At 50.0% G+C, this 25,205-nt stretch overlaps 1 protein-coding gene across 1 annotated transcript in view; it reads right to left on the bottom strand.

Annotated features, from left to right (window-relative positions):
• Positions 1 to 25,205, bottom strand: part of LOC119973778 — a 111,430-nt gene that overhangs the window by 78,195 nt on the left and 8,030 nt on the right. Inside the window, exons 2-3 of the mRNA XM_038812202.1 lie at positions 20,887 to 20,979; positions 4,668 to 4,756 (exon numbers count right to left, since the gene is read on the bottom strand). Of these exons, the coding sequence (XP_038668130.1) occupies positions 4,668 to 4,756; positions 20,887 to 20,956 (159 nt within the window). The 5' untranslated portion in view covers positions 20,957 to 20,979. The remainder of the gene's footprint in view (positions 1 to 4,667; positions 4,757 to 20,886; positions 20,980 to 25,205) is intronic.

The following is a 25,205-nucleotide window of genomic DNA, read 5'->3' as shown; positions in this document are numbered from 1 at the left end:
ACCAAAACGCACGTTGCTCTTGTGAAGTGCTGCTTTCGCTCTATTGAACTCGGCCCGTCTCCTGGCTAGGTGTGCCCCAATGTCCTCTTAAATTCTAATGGAGTGTCCTTCCCATTTGCAGGTTCTATTTTTACTGGCCCAGCGCAGGATTGTTTCCCTGTGTTGGTACCGGTGCAGTTTAGCTATAACTGCTCTCGGGTGGTCCCCTGCTTTGGGCACAGCAACCGGTATGCTCTGTCCATTTCTGGTGGGTTGGGAAAGGTTTCCCTCCCCACTAAGTTGCTCAGCATCTCGGCAACGTATGTCGTGGGGGTTTCTACCCTTGATCCCCTCTGGTAGGCCCACCATCCTGACATTTTGCCTTCTCGAGCGATTTACCTGGTCGTCCACTCTGCCCTTCAGGCTCCCCTGTGTTGTGCCCAGTCTCGCCACCCTCCCTCTCCAGGGCCGTGATCTGGTTACTCATGTCAGTCGCTGCTTTCTCCAGCTCCTTTTTTTTTTTTTTTTTTAATTTTTTTATTGGAATTTTTTGCAGAAAATATAACAAAAAGTATAGCAAAAAGCAGTAATATGCAACTAACAGCCCCATAACACCCACAATTCCCCCCATACCGTAACATCACATGTATCACATTCCCCCACCCCCCCCCCAAACAAGAGAACTTAACCATAAATTAAAATTAGATAAATCAAATTTAAATAAAATAAGCTAACATAATCAACGCCCCCCCCCCCCCCCCCCCCCCCCAACCCCGGGTTGCTGCTGCTACTGTCCCAGTACCCTATCGTTGAGCCAGAAAGTCGAGGAAAGGTTGCCACCGTTTAAAGAACCCTTGCACCGATCCTCTCAGGGCGAATTTAACCTTCTCAAGCTTAATAAAGCCCGCCATGTCATTGATCCAGGTCTCCACACTTGGGGGCCTCGCGTCCTTCCACTGTAGCAAAATCCTTCGCCGGGCTACTAGGGACGCAAAGGCCAGCACACCGGCCTCTTTCGCCTCCTGCACTCCCGGCTCTACCCCAACCCCAAAGATCGCGAGTCCCCATCCTGGCTTGACCCTGGATCCCACCACCCTTGACACCGTCCTCGCCACCCCCTTCCAGAACTCCTCCAATGCCGGGCATGCCCAGAACATATGGGCATGGTTCGCTGGACTCCCCGAGCACCTGGCACACCTATCTTCACCCCCAAAGAACCTATTCATCCTCGTCCCAGTCATGTGGGCCCTATGCAGCACCTTGAATTGGATGAGGCTAAGCCGCGCACACGAGGAGGAAGAATTTACCCTCTCCAGGGCATCAGCCCATGTCCCGTCTTCGATCTGTTCCCCCAGTTCCCCCTCCCACTTCGTTTTCAGCTCCTCTACTGACGCCTCTTCCTTCTCCTGCATAAGCTTGTAGATATCGGATATCTTCCCCTCCCCGATCCAGACCCCCGAGAGCACCCTGTCACTCACCCCCTTCGCGGGGAGCGCAGGGAATCCCTCCACCTGCCGTCTAGCAAATGCCTTTACCTGCAGATATCTAAACATGTTTCCCGGCGGGAGCCCAAATTTCTCTTCCAACTCCCCCAGGCTCGCAAACCTTCCGTCGATAAACAGGTCCTTCAGCTGTCTAATGCCCGCTCTATACCATCCCCGAAATCCCCCATCCATGTTCCCCGGGACGAACCTATGGTTCCCCCTTAACGGAGCCTCCATCGAGCCCCCCACTTCTCCCCTATGTCGCCTCCACTGCCCCCAAATCTTGAGGGTAGCCGCCACCACCGGACTCGTGGTATACCTCGTGGGAGGGAGCGGCCACGGCACCGTTACCAGGGCCCCCAGGCTTGTATCCCCACAGGACGCTCTCTCCATCCGTTTCCATGCTGCCCCCTCCCCCTCCATCACCCACTTACGCACCATCGACACGTTGGCCGCCCAGTAATACCCCGAGAGGTTGGGCAACGCCAGCCCCCCCCCATCCCTACTCCGCTCCAAGAAGACCCTCTTCACCCTCGGGGTGCCATGCGCCCAAACAAATCCCATGATGCTGCTGGTCACCCTTTTAAAAAAGTCCCTAGGGATAAAGATGGGCAAGCACTGGAAGAGGAACAAGAACCTCGGGAGAACCGTCATTTTGACGGATTGCACTCTGCCCGCCAGCGATAGCGGCACCATGTCCCACCTTTTAAATTCCTCCTCCATCTGTTCCACTAGTCTGGTGAAGTTAAGCTTATGAAGAGCCCCCCAACTCCTGGCCACCTGCACCCCCAGGTACCTGAAACTCTTCACTGCCCTCCTGAAGGGGAGCCTCCCAATTCCCTCCTCCTGATCTCCCGGGTGCACTACAAATACTTCGCTCTTTCCTAAGTTCAGCTTATAGCCCGAGAAGCCCCCAAATTCCGCTAACAGTTCCATCACCCCCGGCATTCCCCCCTCTGGGTCCGCCACATATAACAGCAGGTCGTCTGCATACAGCGATACCCGGTGTTTCTCCAGCTCCTTAATGGTCACCTCTTGGGCCTCCAGTTTCTCCTCTGCTCTGCCCAGGGTATGCTGCACCTCTGCCAGGGCCTTGGCCATTGCTGCCTGCACTGCAGCCTCTATGTCTGCCCTAGCCTCTCCCTTGTTTTACCTGCTGATGTTCCCTCAGCGCCTCGGCAAAGACTGCCTTCCAGTTACCCCCCTGGCCCCAGGGGAGAGTGCACCTGTCTGCCCAGCTCTTTTTGATACGGCGATGCTTCCGTTCCGCCGCTTCATGCACTGATTAGCTCGTCTGAACTGGCTCGCCCATTGCCCTGTCTGCCTTTGGTGCCCCTTCTCCCTCTGCTTTGGCTCCCTTCTGGCATTCCCCCCCCTTCCCCTTCTTTTTTTTTTCTTTTCCCCCCCTTTCTTCCCCCCGCCCTTTTTTTTTTGTTTGTTTGTTTCTTCCCTTTTTTTCCCCCCTCCCTTCTCTCATTTACCACTTTATTTTTCCTCTTTTATAAAATTATTTTCAGGAGATCTTTGGGTGGGAGAATCGCGGGAGGGCCGGGCGACTAACGACATGCGCCCCCCCCCCCCCCCCCCCCCCGCGATTCTCCCACTCGGAAGAATCGCCGCTCGCCGTTTTTCACAGCGACCGGCACCGAGCACGGCAGAAGAGCGAAAGAGCATCCCTTCCCCCCTCTCTAACACTGGTAGCAGGCCAGCTTACATCGCGGTTGGTTTAGCACAGGGCTAAATTGCTGACTTTGAAAGCTGACCAAGGCAGGCCAGCAGCACGGTTCAATTCCAGTACCAGCCTCCCCAAACAGGCGCCGGAATGTGGCAACTAGGCGCTTTTCACAGTAACTTCATTATGAAGCCTACTTGTGACAATAAGCGATTTTCATTTCATATTTTTTCATCCTCCCTTTGTCTTTTTCCAGGCCACAGAAGAGGCAGCAGCAGACAAACACACAGCCTCCAGGCATTTCAGCCACAAGCAGGAGAAATCAACAGACACACCCTACAGTACCACGCAAGAGCTATGAAGTGTTCATGTAACTAATAATGCCAATTCCCTATTAGCAATAGCCTTCAACTGTGCAGCCAGAAGCTGCTCGCGGTCAGAGGGAGTTGAAGTGCCCTGCACCATATTACCACAGACAGGCTCTGCCCTGGGGGGTGTTCAGTGGGACAGACAGCAGCATCTAAAGTTGCCCCTGTTATGGGTAAACACAAACCGAGGGGTGATCTGTCGGATCCTAGGGTGCTGAGCCCTTCCTGGATACGGGGGCAGCAGCTCCAATACCCCCTGGCTGAATGCCCAATTTCAAAGATGGCTACTAATCTTCTCCCCTCAGCAGCCATTGCACTAGCTTCCCGTTTTTAAATAGGAGTGGTAAATGAACCTGCATGACCTCCAGTTGGAGGGACAGGGTAGATTATGGAAAGGCGGTTAGATAGGGCACCCATCCCATTAATGAGACAGGGATTGCCCTCAATTGGTGTTAATTGGAACCTCGCCATGTCTAGGTGGTGAGGAAATGAATAAATGAATGTGATAAAATTAGAATTATTAGTTAAGATAGGATAGATAGTAGGGCCGGTCCGATGTTAGTAGGGCCGGTCTGATGGTCGTGAGCTCACAGACAAAGGACAAAGAGATTTAGCCAAAGCCTGTTTGAAACCATCGGGGGAGGGTGGCCGCATGGTGAGCATGGTGAAAAGGATGCTGGGGTTACAATGCAAAGTGACCAATTAGGATATAGGGCCAGGTCAGGAGGTGTATAGAATGACCAATGGGAAGCTTATATGTGAATCTTACTGTGATTTTGAATATATCAGCAGAAGTTTCTTTGTATACTTTCTCTTTAGTCCTGGAGCTTGCAGAAGACAGTGTGTGTCCTGTAGCTCTATGGATTGATGCAGCCTTGCAAGTTAGTTATTATTAAATGATATGATACCTGCAAATCCATCTCAGATTTTATTGAATCTAGACTGACAGCAAATTAACCAGGAATCTACAGTGGAATCTGGAACCCACCAACAGGAGCAGGCCAGTTAGATTGGAAACCAATTGGCACCGACGCAGATCCTAATTTCAGATTCTCCCACAACCCAACAAGCTTGCACGGATCTGCGCCGGATGCAAAGCGGCCATTAGTTTGCGCTCCTGGTCTCCTAGCAGATGCATAATTCTCAGAAAATCTAGACTTTTACCTTTTTTTGCAGTAGTAATTTTTCTCGAATTAGAAAAGCATTGGCAGGCACAGCAAACGGATCCATCAGATGCTGCTTCACATCCTCACCTAGCAGTTGCACAATTTGGTGAATGGGGGGGGGGGGGAAAGAAGAGACGTGAATGAACACAATTAAACTTTCTTAAAAAAAAAATGTAGAAATATAATACACATTAATAAACGAATGCAAATTGGTATACGTAGTGGAACAGGTAATGGAATAGGCACGGCAATTAGTAATGTAGATTACAATACACCTGCGGCATCAGTGATCGTGTGTTAAAGACTCTGGGCAGCAGACGGGCTGACTCAGTAACCCACCTTGTACATATTGTGCAGTATTAATAAACAAGTTTTAAGCACATACTGGAGTCCGGCTACAGTTCCTCTTCACAAAATACTGTGCCTACCATCCTCAAACACGGCAGCACCAACCTAAGCAACAGTCAGTGCCATATCACAAACATCCACAGCGCACGATGACAACACCCCTGGTCAGGCCGACATCTCATAGGTGCTCTTCGGCAACAGCTTAACAGAAGGAAGGTAGCGATGGCACAAGCCCTTTGCCATGACCTGCATAGAGCTCACCGCTCTGAAGTACCAAGTGGTCTCAGGTCTCCTTACAAAAACACAGCAACTCTAAGTCAGTTTGTTCCTTTACTTTGTTGAGCCAATGCTGACCAGATCATTGATAGTGGCTTGATGAAACCTCTGCAGATTTTGGCTCCATGTACAGGAATATTGATGATGTGGAGATGCCGGCGTTGGACTGGGGTGAGCACAGTAAGAAGTCTTACAACACCAGATTAAAGTCCAACATGTTTGTTTCAAACACTAGCTTTCGGAGCACTGCTCCTTCCTCAGGTGAATGAAGAGGTATGTTCCAGAAACATATATATAGACAAATTCAAAGATGCCAGACAATGCTTAGAAGGTGAGCATTCGATTACCTGCAAATGCTCACATTCTAAGCATCTTTGAATTTGTCTATATATATGTTTCTGGAGCATACCTCTTCATTCACCTGAGGAAGGCGCAGTGCTCCGAAAGCTAGTGCTTGAAACAAACATGTTGGACTTTAACCTGGTGTTGTAAGGCTCTTACCAGGAATATTGATCTGGTGGATCACCTTGCATGGTTCAACACAATTTCTGTCCAGCCACCGTCCAAGCACCGGGAAGAACTCATCTCCATGTCAAGGGTCAAATTACACCCACAAAAGGGGTAGCAGATCACACGGACCCTTGATAGCCTGTGTAATTAAAGTATCTATTTACTCAGCAGGATGGTGTGTATACATTGGGACTTCCTACCCAAAGTATATGAAATCCTTCACCCGGATCCCAGGACAACATTAGAACATAGAACAGCACAGTACAGGCCCTTCAGCCCACGATGTGCCGACCATTTATCCTAATCTAAGATCAACCTAACCTTCACCCCTTCAATTTACTGCTGTCCATATGCCTGTCTAAGAGTCGCTTAAATGTCCCTAATGACCCTGACTCCACCTCTGCTGGCAATGCATTCCACACATCCACCACTCTCTGTGTAAAGAACCTACCTCTGACATCTCCCCTATACCTTCCTCCAATCACCTTAAAATGATGTCCCCCTCATGATAGCCATTTCCACCCTGGGGAAAAGTATCTGGCAATTCACTCTATCCATGCCTCTCATCACCTTGTACACCTCTATCAAGTCACCTCTCTGCCTTCTTCGCTCCATCGAGAAAAGCCCTAGCTCGCTCAACCTTTCTTCACAAGACATGCCTTTCAGTCCAGGCGGCATCCTGGTAAATCTTCTTTGTGCCCTTTCCAAAGCATCCACATCCTTCCTATAAGGTGACCAGAACTGGACGCAAATTCCAAGTGTGGTCTAACATTGTATATCTTGTGTTGCCCTATTATGTATTCTCATGTATTTTCTTGAATTTTGTTTAATTCCCTTTTCTTCCATGTACTGAATGATCTGTTGAGCTGCTTGCAGAAAAATACTTTTCATTGTACCTCGGTACACGTGACAATAAACAAATCCAATCCAATCCAACAAGAGTTTTATAAAGCTGCAGCAAAACCTCGCAGCTCTTAAACTCAATCCCCCTGTTAATGAAAGCCAACACACCATACGCCTTCATAACAACCCTATCAACCTGGGTGGCAACTGAGGGATCTATGTACGTGGACCCCAAGATCCCTCTGTTGCTCCACACTTCCAAGCATCCTGCCTTTAACCCTTTATTCAGGACTTCCGGTTGCGGCTATGACCAGCTAAGTCGCACGTTTGGCTGCTCCTGCTACAAAGGTGTTTTCGGGCCGATTGGAGGGCCCCAACGGCGCTGTAAGGACAAATCCCGGTGGGGGAAGGCTCCCTGAAGAGAACCAGACCAACTTTATGGTCGGTACCCGGAGTGGTGTGGTAAAGAGAGCAACAGCAGCTCCCAAAAAAAAGCGGGGGAAGAAGACCAAAATGGCGGCCGGTGGTGCACCCGAGGAATGGAGGAAATGGGCGGAGGAGCAGCAGGCCGCTCTCCTGCGCTTCTTTACGGAGCTGAAAATGGAGCTCTTGGAGTCAATGAATGCGACGACCACCAGGCTGATGGGAGCCCAGGCGACCCAAGAGGCGTCGATTCGGGAGCTGCAACAGGAGATGACTGCGAGGGAGGAGGAGGCCACGGTCCTCGTGGGAAAGGTAGAGGTGCACGAGGCACTCCACCTGAAATGGCAGAGCCGTTTTGAGGAGCTGGATACCCGAATGAGGCGGAAGAACCTGAGGATCTTGGGCCTGGCAGAAGGCCTGGAGGGGTCAGACCTCCCGGGATATGTAGCAGAAATGCTGAGCTCCCTGATGGGGGCAGGGGCCGTCCCTTCGCCCCTGGAGCTGGAAGAGGCCTACAGGGTCATGGCTAGGAGGCCAAGAGCAAATGAGCCCCCGAGGGCGGTGCTGGTGCGGTTCCAGCGACTCAGCGACCGTGAAAGAGTGCTGGAGTGGGCCAAGAGGGAAAGGAGCAGCAAGTGGGAGAATTCGACGGTGAGGGTCTACCAGGACTGGAGTGCGGAGGTGGCAAAGCGGCGGGCCCGGTACAACCGGACGAAGGCGGTGCTACATGCAAAACGGATCAGGTTCGGAATGCTGCAGCCAGCGCGCTTGTGGGTCACCTACAGGAACCAACACCACTATTTTGAGTCCCCAGAGGAGGCGTGGGCCTTTGTACAGGAAGAGAAACTGGACTCGAATTAGACCCAGGGGATACTTGGCGGCCTTGGCCGCTCGGGTACTTTCAGCTGAATTCTCTGTTTGGATTTTGAACTCTTGCTGTGGTTTTTCTTCTGATGTTTTTTCCCCCTTTGCCAACTTCCCTTAGTTATTGTTATTGTGGTTATTCATGGTTATTTATGGTTATTTATGCTGTTTGGTAGAGGGCGACTGTTAAGTACATTGTTATTTGTTATTTATCTGTTATTTATAATGTTAAGTTGGGGAGGCGGGACGGGGGGGGAGAGCAGATCGGGGATATGGGCTCCTAGGGGGGGTTCTTTACAGGCATGGACGGGGACGGGGGTGGAACTGAAGATGGCGGGGTGGGGTGTGGCAGGGCGAAAGCGCGGGCTTTCCTCTGTTTTCCCGCGCGCGGGGCAGAGGAGGGGGGAGGGGAGGAGGGCGGGGCGTGGCTAGCAATGGCGACCTTTCCCGCGCTGGAGCGGGGCCAGGGAGGAGTGGCAAGGGGGGGAGGCCCCCCCCCCCCCCCCGAGCCGGGGGGAGTCGGAGTGTGGCAGGAGCAGCCGGGTCAGCGTGAACCAGCTGACTTACGGGAGTACAATGGAGGGTACATCGCGGCTAGGAGGGGTCCTAGCCTGGGGGGGGAGGGGGGTTAGGGAGGGACACCGGGTTGCTGCTGAAAAGACCAGAAACGAGAAGTGGAGGACTGGAGAGGTGGGGGGAGGGGGACATCGCCATGGGGAGCGGGTCAGAAGGGGAGGGTCGACCCGGGGCGAGCAGGGAACAGGACATGGCTAATCGGCAGGGGAGGGGGGCGGGTCGTCCCGCGACCCGGCTGATCACTTGGAACGTGAGGGGGTTGAATGGGCCGGTCAAGAGATCAAGGGTATTCTCACACCTGAAGGGACTGAAGGCTGATGTAGCAATGTTACAGGAGACCCATTTGAAGGTAGTGGACCAGGTTCGCCTGAGAAGGGGGTGGGTGGGACAGGTGTTCCACTCTGGATTGGACGCAAAGAACCGGGGGGTGGCGATTCTGGTGGGAAAGAGGGTGTCGTTCGTGGCGGAGGAGGTGGTGGCGGATAAGGAGGGTAGGTATGTGATGGTGAAGGGTAAGCTGCAGGGGGAGAAAGTGGTGATGGTCAACGTATATGCCCCGAACTGGGATGACGCGGGTTTTATGAGGCGCCTATTGGGCCTCATTCCGGGACTGGAGGCAGGGGGCTTGATCATGGGGGGGGACTTTAACACAGTGCTGGACCCCGGGCTAGACAGATCGAGCTCAAGGACCAATAGGAGGCCGGCAGCGGCAGAAGTGCTGAGGGGGTACATGGAGCAGATGGGAGGAGTAGACCCATGGAGGTTTGGTAGGCCGAGGGCGAGGGAGTATTCCTTTTTCTCCCACGTCCATAGAGTGTACTCCAGAATCGATTTCTTCGTGTTGAGCAGGGGGCTGATCCCGAGGGTACGGGAAGCTGAGTACTCAGCCATTGCGATCTCTGATCATGCACCACATTGGGTGGATGTGGAAATGGGGGAGGCGCGGGACCAGCGCCCGCTGTGGCGGCTGGATGTGGGGCTGTTAGCGGACGACGAGGTGTGTAAAAGGGTCCGGAAGAGCATTGAGAGCTATCTGGACTTGAATGACACGGGTGAGGTGCAGGTGGGGATGGTCTGGGAGGCCCTGAAGGCAGTGATCAGGGGAGAGCTGATCTCCATAAGGGCGCACAGAGAAAGAAAGGAGAGGCAGGAGAGGGAGAGGCTGGTGGGGGAGCTATTGGAAGTGGATAGGAGATATGCGGAGGCACCAGAGGAGGGGCTGCTGGGAGAACGGCGCAGCCTGCAGGTCAAGTTCGACCTGCTGACCACCAGGAAGGCAGAGACGCAGTGGAGAAGGGCACAGGGCGCGGTTTATGAGTATGGGGAAAAGGCGAGCAGGATGCTGGCACACCAGCTTCGCAAACGAGATGCGGCTAGGGAGATTGGGGGAGTGAAGGAGAGGGGCGGGAAGGTAGTGCAGAAGGGGCAAGAAGTGAACGGGGTCTTCAGGGATTTTTACAAGGAGTTGTATCGGTCTGAGCCGCCGACGAGGAGAGGGGGAATGGAGGACTTCCTAAACAAATTGAGGTTCCCAAGGGTCCAGGAGGGGCTGGTAGAAGGGCTGGGGGCGCCAATAGGGCTAGAGGAGCTAGTCAAGGGAATAGGTCAGATGCAGGCGGGGAAGGCGCCGGGGCCAGATGGGTTCCCGGTGGAATTCTATAAGAAAAATGTGGACTTGGTGGGACCGGTACTGGTACGAGCCTTTAATGAGGCGCGAGAGGGGGGGGTTCTGCCCCCGACAATGTCGCAGGCTCTGATCTCCCTGATATTGAAGCGGGATAAAGACCCCGTGCAGTGCGGGTCCTACAGGCCTATCTCGCTTCTGAACGTGGATGCCAAGTTGCTGGCAAAGATCCTGGCAGCTAGAATAGAGGATTGTGTGCCAGGGGTAATCCATGAGGACCAGACGGGGTTCGTGAAGGGGCGGCAGCTCAACACGAACGTGCGGAGATTGCTGAATGTAATTATGATGCCGGCAGTGGAGGGGGAGGCTGAGATAGTGGTAGCGCTGGACGCGGAGAAGGCATTCGATAGGGTGGAGTGGGAGTACCTGTGGGAGACGTTGGAACGGTTTGGGTTTGGGGAAGGCTTTATTAAGTGGGTGAAGCTGCTCTACTCGGCCCCGACGGCGAGTGTAGTGACAAACGGGAGGAGGTCGGAGTATTTCGGGCTCCACCGAGGGACCAGGCAGGGATGTCCCCTATCCCCCCTACTTTTCGCACTGGCGATTGAACCGTTGGCGATGGCACTGAGGGGTTCAGGGGGGTGGAGAGGACTGACTAGGGGAGGGGAGGAACATCGAGTATCGCTGTATGCGGATGATCTACTGCTGTACGTGGCAGACCCAGAAGGGGGAATGCCGGAGATAATGGAACTATTAGCAGAGTTTGGGGACTTTTCGGGGTACAAACTAAATTTGGGCAAAAGCGAGGTTTTTGTGATACACCCGGGGGACCAGGGAGAGGGTATTGGGAGACTCCCCTTCAAGCGAGCAGGAAAGAGCTTTAGGTACTTAGGGGTGCAGGTGGCAAGGAACTGGGGGACCCTCCACAAGTTGAACTTTTCCAGGCTGGTGGAACAGATGGAGGAGGAATTTAAGAGGTGGGACATGGTACCGTTGTCGCTGGCGGGGAGGGTGCAGTCAATCAAAATGACGGTCCTCCCAAGGTTCTTGTTTTTATTTCAGTGCTTGCCCATCTTCCTCCCTAGGGCCTTCTTCAAAAAGGTGACGAGTAGCATCATGAGCTACGTGTGGGCGCATGGCACCCCAAGGGTGAGGAGGGTCTTTTTGGAGCGGAGTAGGGACAGTGGAGGGCTGGCACTACCCAATCTTTCGGGGTACTACTGGGCGGCAAATGTGTCAATGGTGCGCAAGTGGATGATGGAAGGGGAGGGGGCAGCTTGGAAACGAATGGAGAGGGCGTCCTGTGGCAACACAAGCCTGGGGGCCCTAGTAACGGCACCATGGCCGCTCCCCCCCACGAGGTACACCACGAGCCCGGTGGTGGCGGCCACCCTCAAGATATGGGGGCAGTGGAGGCGACATAGGGGGGAAATGGGAGGTCTGTTGGCGGCGCCAATAAGAGGGAACCATAGATTCATCCCGGGGAACATCGACGGGGGATTTCAGAGCTGGTACAGGGTGGGCATACGGCAGCTGAAGGACCTGTTTATAGAGGGGAGGTTTGCGAGCCTGGGAGGGCTGGAGGAGAAGTTTGAGCTCCCCCCGGGAAACATGTTCAGATATTTACAAGTGAAGGCATTTGCTAGACGGCAGGTGGAGGGGTTCCCCCTGCTCCCCAGTAAGGGGGCGAGTGATAGGGTGCTCTCGGGGGTCTGGGTCGGAGGGGGGAAGATATCAGACATCTACAAGATAATGCAGGAGGCGGAAGAAGCATCAGGGGAGGAGCTGAAAGCCAAGTGGGAAGGGGAGCTGGGAGAGCAGATAGAAGACGGGACGTGGGCGGATGCACTGGAGAAGGTCAATTCTTCCTCCTCGTGTGCGAGGCTGAGCCTCATTCAATTTAAGGTGCTGCATAGAGCTCACATGACGGGGACAAGGATGAGCCGGTTCTTTGGGGGTGAGGACAGGTGTGTCAGATGTCTGGGAAGCCCAGCGAACCATGTGCATATGTTCTGGGCATGTCCGGTGCTGGAAGGGTTCTGGAAGGGGGTGGCAAGGACGGTGTCGAAGGTGGGGGGGGTCCAGGGTCAAACCAGGATGGGGGCTTGCGATCTTTGGGGTCGGGGTAGAACCGGGGGTACAGGAGGCTAGGGAGGCCGGAATACTGGCCTTTGCATCCCTAGTGGCTCGACGAAGGATATTAATTCAATGGAAGGACGCGAGGCCTCCAAGCGTTGAAACTTGGATTAACGATATGGCTAGCTATATTCAGCTAGAAAGGATCAAATTTGCCCTGAGAGGGTCGGTACAGGGATTCTCCAGGCGGTGGCAACCTTTCCTTGACTTTTTAGATCAGAGATAGACGTTCGGGGTCGTGGCAGCAGCAACCCGGGGGGGGGGGGGAGGGAGGGAGGGGGGGGGGGAGGGAGGGAGGGAGGGAGGGAGGGAGGGGGGGGGGAGGGGGGGGGCAGCAAGGGTCGTGGGGGGACATGCACGACTGTAACGCGGGCAGGTCTGCTCGCTGCTCATGTCTGAAACTGTAGGCTGCCTTGTTTGTTAAGGTTGCCTGGGGGGGGGGGGGGGGGGGGGAGGACTGGTGCGCGCGAGAGGGCGGGCGAGGGAGGGACATTTGCCTAGAGGGATTGTGTTGTAAATAATTTAAAAATTAGTAGGGGTAAATGTTTGTATGGAAAAACTCTTTCAATAAAAATTATTTAAAAAAAAAAAAAAAACCCTTTATTCAGCATTCAAATTCGACCTTCCAAAATGAATCACTTCACATGTATCAAGGTTGAACTCCATATGCCACTTCTTAGTCCAGCTCTGCATCATGTCAATGTCCTGCTGTAACCTGCAACAACCCTCAACACTATCTACGACAGGGGTGGGCAAACTACGGCCCGCGGGCCGCATGCGGCCCGCCAAAGGTATTTCTGCAGCCCACCAAGTCATTAAAAAAATTTTTTTTAAAAATGTTTTAATTTTTTTTTTTAAATTTTTTTTTTAAGGTTAATGGGGAGGGGGGGCTGTTGGGTTACTTACTGGTATAGGGTGGATACGTTGACTTGAGTAGGGTGATCATTGCTCGGCACAACGTCGAGGGCCGAAGGGCCTGTTCTGTGCTGTACTGTTCTATGTTCTATATGAGGCGCCCAGAATCATAACCAGGTGAAGTAATTATTTTACTTAATATACTGTGTGGCCCTTTGTGAATTGTGAATTTCTGAATGTGGCCCTTGCACGGAAAAGTTTGCCCACCCCTGATCTACAACTTCCCCAACCTTCATGTCATCGGCAAACTTACTAACCCACCCTTTCCACTTCCTCATCCAAGTCATTTATAAAAACCACAACGAGCAGAGGCCCCAGAACAGATCCTTGTGGGACACCACTGGTCACCGACCTCCAGGCGGAATACTTTCCATCCACTATCACTCGCTGTCTTCTTTCGGCCAGCGAATTCTGTATCCATACAACAAAATTTCCCTGTATCACATGCCCCCTAACTTTCTGAATGAGCCTACCATGGGGAACCTTATCAAATGCCTTACTGAAATCCATATACCACCCGACGTCTATCAATGTGTCTCGTCACATCCTCAAAGAATTCAATGAGGCTTGTGAGGCATGACCTGCCCCTCACAAACCCATACTGACTGTCTTTAATCAAACTATGTTTTTCCAAATAATCACAAATCCTATCTCAGAATTCTTTCCAATATTTTGCTCACCACAGAGGCTTGACTGATGGGGTCCGTAATTCCCAGGGATTTCCCTATTACCTTTCTTGAACAGGGGAACCACATTCGCCTCCCTCCAATCATCCAGTACTACTCCACTGGAGAGTGAGGACACAAAGATCATCACCAACGGCGCAGCAATCTCCTCCCTCGCTTCCCGTAGTAACCTTGGGTATATCCAGTCAGGCCCAGGGGATTTATCGATCCTGATGCTTTTCAAAATTTCCAGCACATCCTCCTCCTGAATATCAACCTGTTTGAGTCTGAGTCTATTAACCTGGTTCACACTGTTCTCACGAGCAACAAGGTCCCTCGCTCTAGTAAATATTGAAGCAAAGTATTCATTTAGGGCCTCCCCCATCTCCTCAGACTGTCAGCACAAGTTCCCTCCACTATCCCTGATCGGCCCTACTCTTACTCTGATCATCCTCTTATTTCTCACATAAGTGTAGAACATCTTGGAGTTTTCCCTAATCCTTCCCACCAGGGCTTTTTCATGCCCCTTCTAGCTCTCCTCAGTCCATTTTTGAGTGCCTTCCTGGCTACCTTGTAACCCTCTAGAGCCAAGTCAGATTCTTGCTTACTCAACCTGACGTAAGGTTCCTTCTTCCTCTTGACTAGAAGCTCCACTTCTCTGGTCATCCAAGGCTCCTTCACCTTACCATTCCTTCCTCATCTCAGTGGGACAAAACTATTCAGCACTCGCAGCAAGTGCTCCTTAAACAATCCCCACATTACTGTTGTGCATTTCCCCAAGAACAATTGTTCCCACTTCATGCTCCTCAGCTCCTGTCTAATAGCAGTATAATTCCCCCTCCCCCTCCAATTAAATACCTTCACATACTGTCTGTTCCTATTCCTCTCCATGACTATGGTAAAGATCAAGGAGTTGTGGTCACTGTCACTGAAATGCTCTCCCACGGAGACATCTGACATATGGTGCTCGGCAACAAACCAGGCCAAGTTCAATATGGTCTCCCCCCTAGTCAGCCTATCTACACAAGGGTCAGGAATCCTTCCTGTCGACACCTGACAAATCTGCTCCATCCAAACCATTTGCATTAAGGAGGTTCCAGTCTATATTAGGGAAGTTGAAGTCACCCATGACAACTGTTACTTCTGCACTTTTCCAAGATCTGCAGCTCATCTGTTCCTCTATCTCGCTGCTGCTGTTGGTGGGTCTATAGAAAACTCCCAATAAAGTGACTGCTCCTTTCTTGTTTCTGACTTCTACCCATACTGACTCAGTAGACAAACCCTCCTCAACCACCTCCTTTTCTGCAACTGTGGTGCACTCCCTAATTAACAGTGCTACTCCCCCTCCTCTTTTATCTCCCTCCCTATTCTTCTGAAAACATCTAAATCCCGGAACATCTAACAACCATTCCTGCCCCTGTGAAATACATGTCTCCGTAATGGCCACAACATCGTAGTTCCAAGTACTGATCCATGCTGTTAGTTCATCTCCCTTATTCCTGACATTCTGCCAGGACTCTGGGTAAGCTGAAAAAACAATGTCATATTTCTCTACTACCAGTCTGCCCTGGAGGCCTCTGCATCCTCTACTAATGAAGGTCAACGGGAACTTGACATGTTGAACAGGGCAGTGATTTCCCTAGTCACACAACCAACCTGGTGCTGTTCTGGACAGATTACAGTTCCCAATCCCAATGGTCAACTCAGGCTGTTTGTGGCTCTCACACAGTTAAATGAAACTATGTGGAGAGAGGTCCACCCAATGATCCATAGATTATCATAGAATTTATCATAGAATTTACAGTGCAGAGGAGGCCATTCAGCCCATCGAGTCTGTACCCTACCCAAGGTCAACACCTCCACCCCATCCCCATAACCCAGTAACCCCACCCAACACGAAGAGCAATTTTGGACACTAAGGGCAATTTATCATGGCCAAATCCACCTAACCTGTACATCTTTGGACTGTGGGAGGAAACCGGAGCACCCGGAGGAAACCCACGCACACACGTGGAGGATGTGCAGACTCCGCACAGACAGTGACCCAAGCCGGAATCGAACCTGGGACCCTAGAGCTGTGAAGCAGTTGTGCTATCCACAATGCTACCGTGCTGTCCATAGGCGACAATCTGATGAAGCTTGCCAATAGCATGCTTTTAACCAAACTCGATGTTATGTGGTTGTTGCAAATACCCCTTGACCAGGTGCCCAGACTGCCGATTACCTTTATCACGCCAATTGACTGGTTTTGCTTTAAATCGCCTCCGCATGTCATCTGGCCCCAAGATATTCCAAGGCACCATGTCCACAATCCTGGTAGGCAAGCAAGGTGCTAATTGCCATATGTACGACATCCTCAAACATGTCTCGCTCCACAAGAACAGAGCATGACCAGAGGGTAAGAGAGATTCTCCAGGAAGCAGGCCTCACACTGAAATGACAAGTGTAAATTTGCCAAGATCACTATAGAATTGAGGCCACATTGTTCAAAGACGCACGGCAGGATTCTCCATCCCGCTACACCAGGTTTCTGCTGCGCGCACCCCCGCTGGCGGCGGGATTCTGCCTCTCACCATTCTGAGAATGGGATTTCCCATTGTGGGCAGCCCCACGCCAATCGGGAAATCCCTGGGCGTAGGTGCGTTGCCTGTGCAACAGAGATTCCCTCCAGTGGAGAATCCAGCCCACAGGTATTTCAGTGAACCCACAGTCATGACCAACTTTCCCAAGTAAAATGTATCACAGATGGCCAGCAATTCCGAGGGATGATAAACCAGGGTTGCGATGTTGACTTGTGAAGAGTCTATTGCACATCTTGGCCTCCAAGCTCCAATGTGCCCGAAAAATTTTTTAAAAAGAGGACAGTAAAACTTATCTAGTACATGAGTTGTACTTAAGAGTGGTCTGGATATATCCCTGCAGAACACGTCATCCAGAAATAACATGAGCAACATAGTCATTTGGCGACAGTGGATGACCTCTTAGTTTATGATCACAGCTTGGTTATTCCTCAGTCCACGTGAGAAGAGATTCTCGACAGACTCCATGGATGGTACCTAGTCATTGTTAAGTGCAAGGTTCGAGCATCACTTAAGCGGTTCAAGATGTACTCCTCTCCGTCCGCATTAATAGTCCAATACCCACAGAGCCCCTGATGCCACCTACTGTCCCACAGCATCCACGGCAGATGCCGGGGGCTCGGCTTCTTTGATTATCAAGGCAAGACATACCTCAAGGCCATAGTTTGTTACTAGAGATAGGTGGAAGTAGTCAGACTCCACACAACCAGCACTACAGGGCATCTTTTATACCCATGGCTTCCAGATGATTTCAGATATTGGCCCCCAATTTGCAAATGACCACTTCTCCCAAGTTCATTGCTAACAACAAGATCATCCATATTACCAGTTTCCCCCCTAATTTTCAAGGTAACACAGAAGCTGAGCAAGCAGTGAGGACCAGCAAGAATCTGGTGCCCAAAGAATCCTGACTGGCATTCATCCCTGCTGTCTTGTTGAGCAGCGTCTCTGGCCAATGGATTTTCTTCAGCTGAATTGTTCATGGGCTGATGTCTAAAAATACAAATTCTCTATTGCCTGCCAATCTTCAACCTAATGTCACTCCTGCTGGCCACGAGAGAGAGAGAGAGAGAGAGAGAGAGAGAGAGAGAGAGAGAGAGAGAGAGAGAGAGAGAGAGAGAGAGAGAGAGAGAAAAGAGACGAGTTGAGCCTCCATGAAAACAATGGCAGTATCATTCCAAACATCAGGCCCAAATACTCCGGTCATTGCAATTCACTTTTTCCCGTCGTTAAAATTCACTTTTCCCGTCTGCAGTGCACCCCCACCTGTGGGTTTCCCTGTGGCGTGGGGTGGTTATAATGGGAAATCCCTGACAAGCAGCAGGAAGACAGAAACACATGGCTGGGGGAACCAGAAAATCCAGCCCCAGATGTGAAGAACTCATGGATGTCTGTTTCCAAGAGAGAGTCTCACCCCTTTCCACCTCTGCTCCTTCCTCTTTCCGGTCTTTAATCCTCCTTTGATAGTGATCTCTTGCAATTCCTCACTCACACATACAGCCCTCAAAATTCTCTGCCTCTCAAGGCTGATCATCTCATGTCTGACCTACCTTTGGCCCAGATATTGATACAAATTCCTTTCTTCACCAAAGCCCGACCTTCCCGCCATTCTGAGCCTCCTTATACATTCAGTGCAATGTTTCCACCCCATCAAAAATACTTCACAAAACCTTTTATACCCGAACCAGTCCTTTCACTCTAAACATTGCCATCCAATACAGACAAAGCTCTAAGCTCCAAGTTCAACTCCCTCCAACCTGTTTCCAGTTGACCAACTTGATCAAACTTCACCTAGGTGCAAATGATCACAGATTCATGTTCATCCCCAATTTGGCAGTGACCTCTGATACCAATAACCTGTCCATTCTCCTCCAACAGATTACTGGTCAACCTTTATGGTGCCATTTTGTCATCATTGCACATATCATTCAATAGTTTCTCCTCCATGTTCACTTGAATGTGCCCTGGTGTTTCAGTGTTGATGTTGTCTTTCTTGAGGCTCGTGTGTCAGCTCATTTGGTAGCACTTTCAAGTCCCAATCCAGGAATTGAGCACAAAAATCCACGCTATTGGTCAGCTCACCGCACTCAGTCTCCTCTTCCCTGTAGAATATTCAGAAGTTATATATATATATATATATATATATATATATATATAGCAGAAAAGGAAATATTTTCTTTGTAGCTTCTTCTTACTGAGGAAGCTTCAGGCCAATCCACATCCAACAAGCTGCTCAGAAAACTCTGCTCACATTTTGACAGCAGAGTCAAACCAGAACATTCTAAAACAATCAACAACATTCTAAATCAAAGTCAATTAGTCCTATCTCCCAAAGTTAACAGATGCTTTAAAAATGCCAGCATCCGGATCTGCATCCACAGCAAAAACTAATCAGTTCTTCCAGTTTTGAACTAGCTTTCCACATTTACGAAGACCATACAGGACTTATACAATCGATAGCAACATTGTGTTTCATGTGCTCATTTGACATTGCCAACATATTCACCAATGTTAAGGAAGACATGGATATTTGTGTTGAAGCACTGTATCATGGCGAGATACAATATTTACTAGTATTAGTATTCACTGAGCTTATGAACTCAACAGCTCTCGTAGTCGAATTGTTTTAACACCATATGCCCAAATGGAAGTGTTGTCATGGGATCCACTCCAGCTCATGCAAATACCTTTATGGAGTTCCATCAGAAATGTGCCTTCAATGGAATGATAGCTAACCTCCTACCCTCTCGTATATTTCCAATATGTGCATGATTCCTCAGCTGCAAGTAATAATTTCCTTAGTATCTCTTTACATAGAATTTACAGTGCAGAAGGAGACCATTCGGCCCATCGAGTCTGCACCGGCTCCTGGAAAGAGCACCCTACCCAAGGCCAACACCTCCACCCTATCCCCATAACCCAGTAACCCCACCTAACACTAAGGGCAACTTTGGGCACTAAGGTCAATTTATCATGGCCAATCCACCTAACTTGCACATCTTTGGACTCTTGATGGGCTCCATTCTATGCTCAAATTCACCTTTGAAATGGAGCAGTCAAATGAACTCCTTTTCCTTGATTCACTAGTTGAGAAATCTGCCGCAGACTACCCAAGCCTAACTTCACTGGTCAATACAGACGTCGGGATTTACAGTTCCATGCGCTATAAGATTGGCCTTACCGTCAACCTTGTAAACAGGGCTGAAGCCATTTGCTCACCATGCAAGTTTGATGCTGAAATAGGGCACATCAGGATAATGGCTACCCCGATCACATCAGTCTGCGCTGTACATCAAGCAAACCAATGAATGGGCCTAAGGCCATCACTTCAGTCCTGAAAAGTGCCCCTCTACCTCCAATTACCCTGGAAGGGCACAATATCTAAAAAAACCTGGTGAGCGAGTGTATTCGAGTGGTACATGCCACTTGCAGGATGCTGCCATGTGTATTGCCTATCACGCAATGAACAACGTGGTTTATGCATTGCAGTGCCAATGTGATGCCAGGTATGCAGGTCAAACGTTCCAGAGGCTGGCGGATAATATAAAACCACATGTCCCCTCCACTGCTCACAATGGGCAAAGTACAGACCATACCCAATGAGCCCTTATTTACAAAACTCAAAACAGTGTCCAACATTGGATGATGATTCTGCGATTGGACAACATTTACTAAATGATCCTCGGTGAGCTACAAATTATGACGACAACCATAAATTAGTTATGATTGTCAGTCAGGCTCACAGTGTGGCATTTTTGCATGTACTGGATTAATACACAGGGCCCTGTTATTTGTTGATTGAAAGAATACGTGCACACATTGCACCTGTTTCAGATAAACAAAATAAGTAAATGAAAGCCATTCACTGGTCCATTCCTTTAAGCCAGCCTTTACCAGAGTCAAGCTGCCTGGTTAATGTTTCAAACAATGCTTGGCTGTTATGAGTGGGTCTCACTCCCACAACCCAAAGGTGTGCAAGATAGGTGGATTGGCCACGCTAAATTGGCCCTTAATAGGAAAAAAAAATTTGGATACTCTAAATATATATTTTTAAAATTGATGTATTTTTACAGACAGTAACCAATAATGGGGTTACATTTCAACAACAGCAACCATGAAGCTGCTATTATTTGTCAAATATCAACAATTTTAGCGACTCAAATGTGGTTATAGATCATTACAGCAGTGCAAAATTTCAAACAAAAGATGACCTTCTTGTAATGTTTTATTTATCTCCTTCAAATTACTTTTCTTTTTGCCTTTTTGCGTCAACTCTATTTTCCTTGTCCGATTTCTGGATTGTATTAATATTCCCCGAATTGAATGCCCCAACATTCTCGATGCAGCATTCCAAAATTTACCAGGAACCTTGAAGCTCGCATCCAACAATCTTTATTCATTTCAAATGTTAAAAGACAGTTTTGCAACAAGGTAGCAAGTTCAACAAGCATCACTTACATGTAAATCTATCAGCAGCCTCAGAAGCTTGAGTTAGCAAGGGCAGGTTTATTACCAGACCCGCTGCCATGGTTTCAGCTGGATAATAGCAACCTGGATTACAAATACCATTACTGATTAGTCCAATGAATATGAAGACAATAATAGAGCCCTCTATAATTGGAAAATGTATTTATCCAAACCCAGGGCTACAATTCTAATTAAAATAAATTCTAGGGGTAAACTTAACAGTGGACATGCTTAGCTACAGGTTTTACTGCTTTAATATAGATATTTTTCTTCACAATATAATTTTAAATTGAGTGAAATGTTGGCTTTAAGACATTGTCCAAACTCTACAGAACATGTTGATAGTTACCAATACATTTTTCTTAATTCAGCAATGTCAGGAATTGTTGCCCATTCCTAGTTGTTCTGAGAAGGAGGAAATTGTTTCTTTCAAACTGTCAGGAAAGCTGGCTTCCTTTCTTAAAAGGATATTAATGGACCAGTAAAGTTCATTTTTAATGGTACCAGATTTCTTAAAAATCTTGAATTCAAATTCTCAATGGCTTCTAAATGACCAGTTCAATCAAATAACAACACTTAAACTAGTAAAGCTACCATGAATATTTGGGGTCACAGTGCCAGGGACCCGTGTTCAATACCAGCTTTGGGTGACTGTGTGAAGTTTGCACATTCACCCGTGTCTGTGCGAGTTTCCTCTGAGTGCTCCTGTTACCTACCACAGTCCAAAGATGTGTAGGTTAGGTGGCGTTACATGGATAAGATTGGGGAATGGGCCGTAAGGTGTTCCTTCAGAGGGTCGATGCAGATTTGATAGGCCGAATGGCCTCCTACTGCACTGTAGGAATTCTTCTATTCTATTTGTCCTAAAGCTTTGACAAATCCTAATGGGATTTAACAAGCATTTTACTTTCTAAATACCTGACCATTAATATTTAAAGTAACATTTTAGGCCTCCTCCAGAGGTCCATAACATCACAGATGCCAGTCTTCAGCCAAATTGATTCATTCCAGACAGTAAAGAAATGGCTGACGGCACTGGACACAGTAAAGGCAACAGACTGCAGCGTAGTCCTGAAGACTTATTCTCCAGAACTACCCATGCGCCTAGCCAAGCTCTTCCAGTATATTTACAACACAGGGATCAGTTCCACGGTGTGGACAATTGTCCAGATTACATTCTGTCCGCAAAATACAGGACAAACCTAATTCATGGAATTACAGCCCCATTAATTTCCTCTCAAAAATCAGTAAAGATGTTTCATCAGTACTATCAAGCAGCCTACACAGCAATAACCTGCTTGGGAAGGTAAATAATATGCATGTCATACAAGTGCCAAGCAATAATCATCTCCAAACACAGATAATCTCACCATCATCGCTTGACATTCAATGGCATTACCATTGCTGAATAGAAATATCACATACATGGTAGATGCAGTGTGGATAAATGTAAAGTTATCTACTTCGGTCAGAGAAACAGAATGGCAAAGTACCAGTTAAAATGATAGATTGGGAAATGTTGACATACAAAAGGACCTAGGTGTCCTTGTGCATCAGTCACTGAAAGCAAGCATTATGCATGTTCAGCAAGCGGTTCAGGCTGCAAATGGCACGTTGACCTTCATTGCAAGAGGACAAGTACAAGAGCAAGGATGTCTTACTGCAGCTGTACAGGGTGTTGGTGAGAGCACACCTGGAGTATTGTGTTCAGTTTTGGTCTCCTCGAAGAAAGGATATACTTGGGAATGCAGCAATGGTGCACCAGTCTGATTCCTGGGATTGCAGGATTGTCATACAAGGAGAGGGGTTGACTAGACCTGAAATATAGAAGCTGGAGAGGGAGTTTAATCGAAACGTATAAAACTCTGACAGGGCTGGACAGACTTGATGTGGGGATCTAGCTTCATCTGGTTGGAGGGCCTGGAACAAGGAGTCAGTCTCAGGATATGGGATGGGCCAATTAGGACTGAGATGAAAAGAAACCTCTTCACTCAGAAGGTGGTGAATCTGTGGAATTCTCTACCACAGAAGGCTGTGGAGGCCAAGTTACTGAATATATTTAAGGGATATGGAGCAAGCGGGGGCGTTTGGTGTGAAGATGGACGATCAGCCATGATATTATTGAACGGCGGAGCAGGTGCAAATGGGCTACTCTTCCTATTTCTTATGTTTCTAAAAACTATTGATCAGAAACGGAACTGGACTAGCCATACTGTGGCTACAGGAGCAGGGTGGCAAGTAACTCACCTCCTGATTCCCCAAAGACTGTCCATCATCTACAAGGCACAAGTCAGGAATGTGATGGAAGACTTCCGGTGGTGGCCATGGAGGAGTAGGTTGCACATTTGATAACTCCGGCCTGTGACGGACTTTTGGACCAGTTCCCCCCCATTTTTCCCCGGATTTTACGGGATAGTCGGTGAAGAGTGAGACAGTCAGGAGAAATCCCTCTCCGGTGTATGGAGGATTGGGTCAGAAGTGGCCGTGTGAGAAGACAAAGTCCTATAAGGAAGACGCGAGCAGAGACGGCAACGCGGGAAAGCATGACAGAGAGCGAGGGCCGCAGGGTGACGGCACAGTGGTCGACGGGGCAGCTAGAACATAGAACAGTACAGCACAGAACAGGCTCTTCGGCCCTCGATGTTGTGCCGAGCAATGCTCACCCCACTTAACCCATGTAACCCGTATACCCGTAACCCAACAATCCCCCCATTAACCTTACACTACGGGCAATTTAGCATGGCCAATCCACCTAACCCGCACATCTTTGGACTGTGGGAGGAAACCGGAGCACCCGGAGGAAACCCACGCACACACGGGGAGGACGTGCAGACTCCACACAGACAGTGACCCAGCCGGGAATCGAACCTGGGACCCTGGAGCTGTGAAGCATTGATGCTAACCACCATGCTGCCGGAGTTTTTTTGAAGATTGCTCCGCCAAGCTGAAGAAGGACGCACTAGACCCGAGCGCGAGAGAGAGAGCGAGCGCGAGAGCGAGAGCGCGAGAGAGAGAGAGAGCGCGAGAGAGAGAGAGAGCGCGAGAGAGCGAGAGAGAGAGCGCGAGCAAGAGAGAGAGAGAGCGCGAGAGAGAGAGAGAGCGCGAGAGAGAGAGAGAGCACGAGAGAGAGAGCGAGAGAGAGAGAGCGCGAGAGAGAGAGCGCGCGAGAGAAAGAGCGCGCGAGAGAGAGAGAGCGCGAGAGAGAGAGCGCGAGAGAGAGAGAGCGCGAGAGAGAGAGAGCGCGAGAGAGAGAGAGCGCGAGAGAGAGAGAGCGCGAGAGAGAGAGAGCGCGAGAGAGAGAGAGCGCGAGAGAGAGAGAGCGCGAGAGAGAGAGCGCGAGAGAGAGAGAGCGCGAGAGAGAGAGCACGAGAGAGAGAGCACGAGAGAGAGAGAGAGCACACGAGAGAGAGAGAGAGAGCACGAGAGAGAGAGAGAGAGCACGAGAGAGAGAGAGAGAGAGCACGAGAGAGAGAGAGAGAGCACGAGAGAGAGAGAGAGAGAGAGAGCACGAGAGAGAGAGAGCACACGAGAGAGAGAGAGCACGAGAGAGAGAGAGAGAGCACGAGAGAGAGCGCGCGAGAGAGAGAGAGAGAGAGAGAGAGAGCGCGCGAGAGAGAGAGAGAGAGAGAGAGAGAGAGAGAGAGCGCGCGAGAGAGAGAGAGCGAGAGAGAGAGCGCGAGAGAGAGAGAGCGCGAGAGAGAGTGCGAGAGAGAGCGCGAGAGAGAGAGCGCGAGAGAGAGATCGCGAGAGAGAGAGCGCGAGAGAGAGATCGCGAGAGAGAGAGCGCGAGAGAGAGAGCGCGAGAGAGAGAGCGCGAGAGAGAGAGCGCGAGAGAGAGAGCGCGAGAGAGAGAGAGAGAGCACGAGAGAGAGAGAGAGCACGAGAGAGAGAGAGCACGAGAGAGAGAGAGCACGAGAGAGAGAGAGCACGAGAGAGAGCACGAGAGGAGAAGAGCACGAGAGAGAGAGAGCACGAGAGAGAGAGCACGAGAGAGAGAGAGAGAGCACGAGAGAGAGAGACACGAGAGAGAGCACGAGAGAGAGAGCACGAGAGAGAGAGAGAGAGCACGAGAGAGAGAGAGCACAGAGAGAGAGAGCACGAGAGAGAGAGAGAGCACGAGAGAGAGAGAGAGCACGAGAGAGAGCACGAGAGAGAACACGAGAGAGAACACGGAGAGAACACGAGAGAGAGAGAGCACCAGAGAGAGAGAGAGAGCGCGAGAGAGAGGAGAGAGAGCACGAGAGAGAGAGAGAGCACGAGAGAGAGAGAGAGCACGAGAGAGAGAGAGAGCACGAGAGAGAGAGCACGAA

Source organism: Scyliorhinus canicula, chromosome 11 (assembly GCF_902713615.1).
Source record: "Scyliorhinus canicula chromosome 11, sScyCan1.1, whole genome shotgun sequence".
Taxonomy (NCBI): domain Eukaryota; kingdom Metazoa; phylum Chordata; class Chondrichthyes; order Carcharhiniformes; family Scyliorhinidae; genus Scyliorhinus; species Scyliorhinus canicula.
Note: the sequence above shows the minus strand (reverse complement) of the source record. Positions and strands in the feature narration are given on the sequence as shown.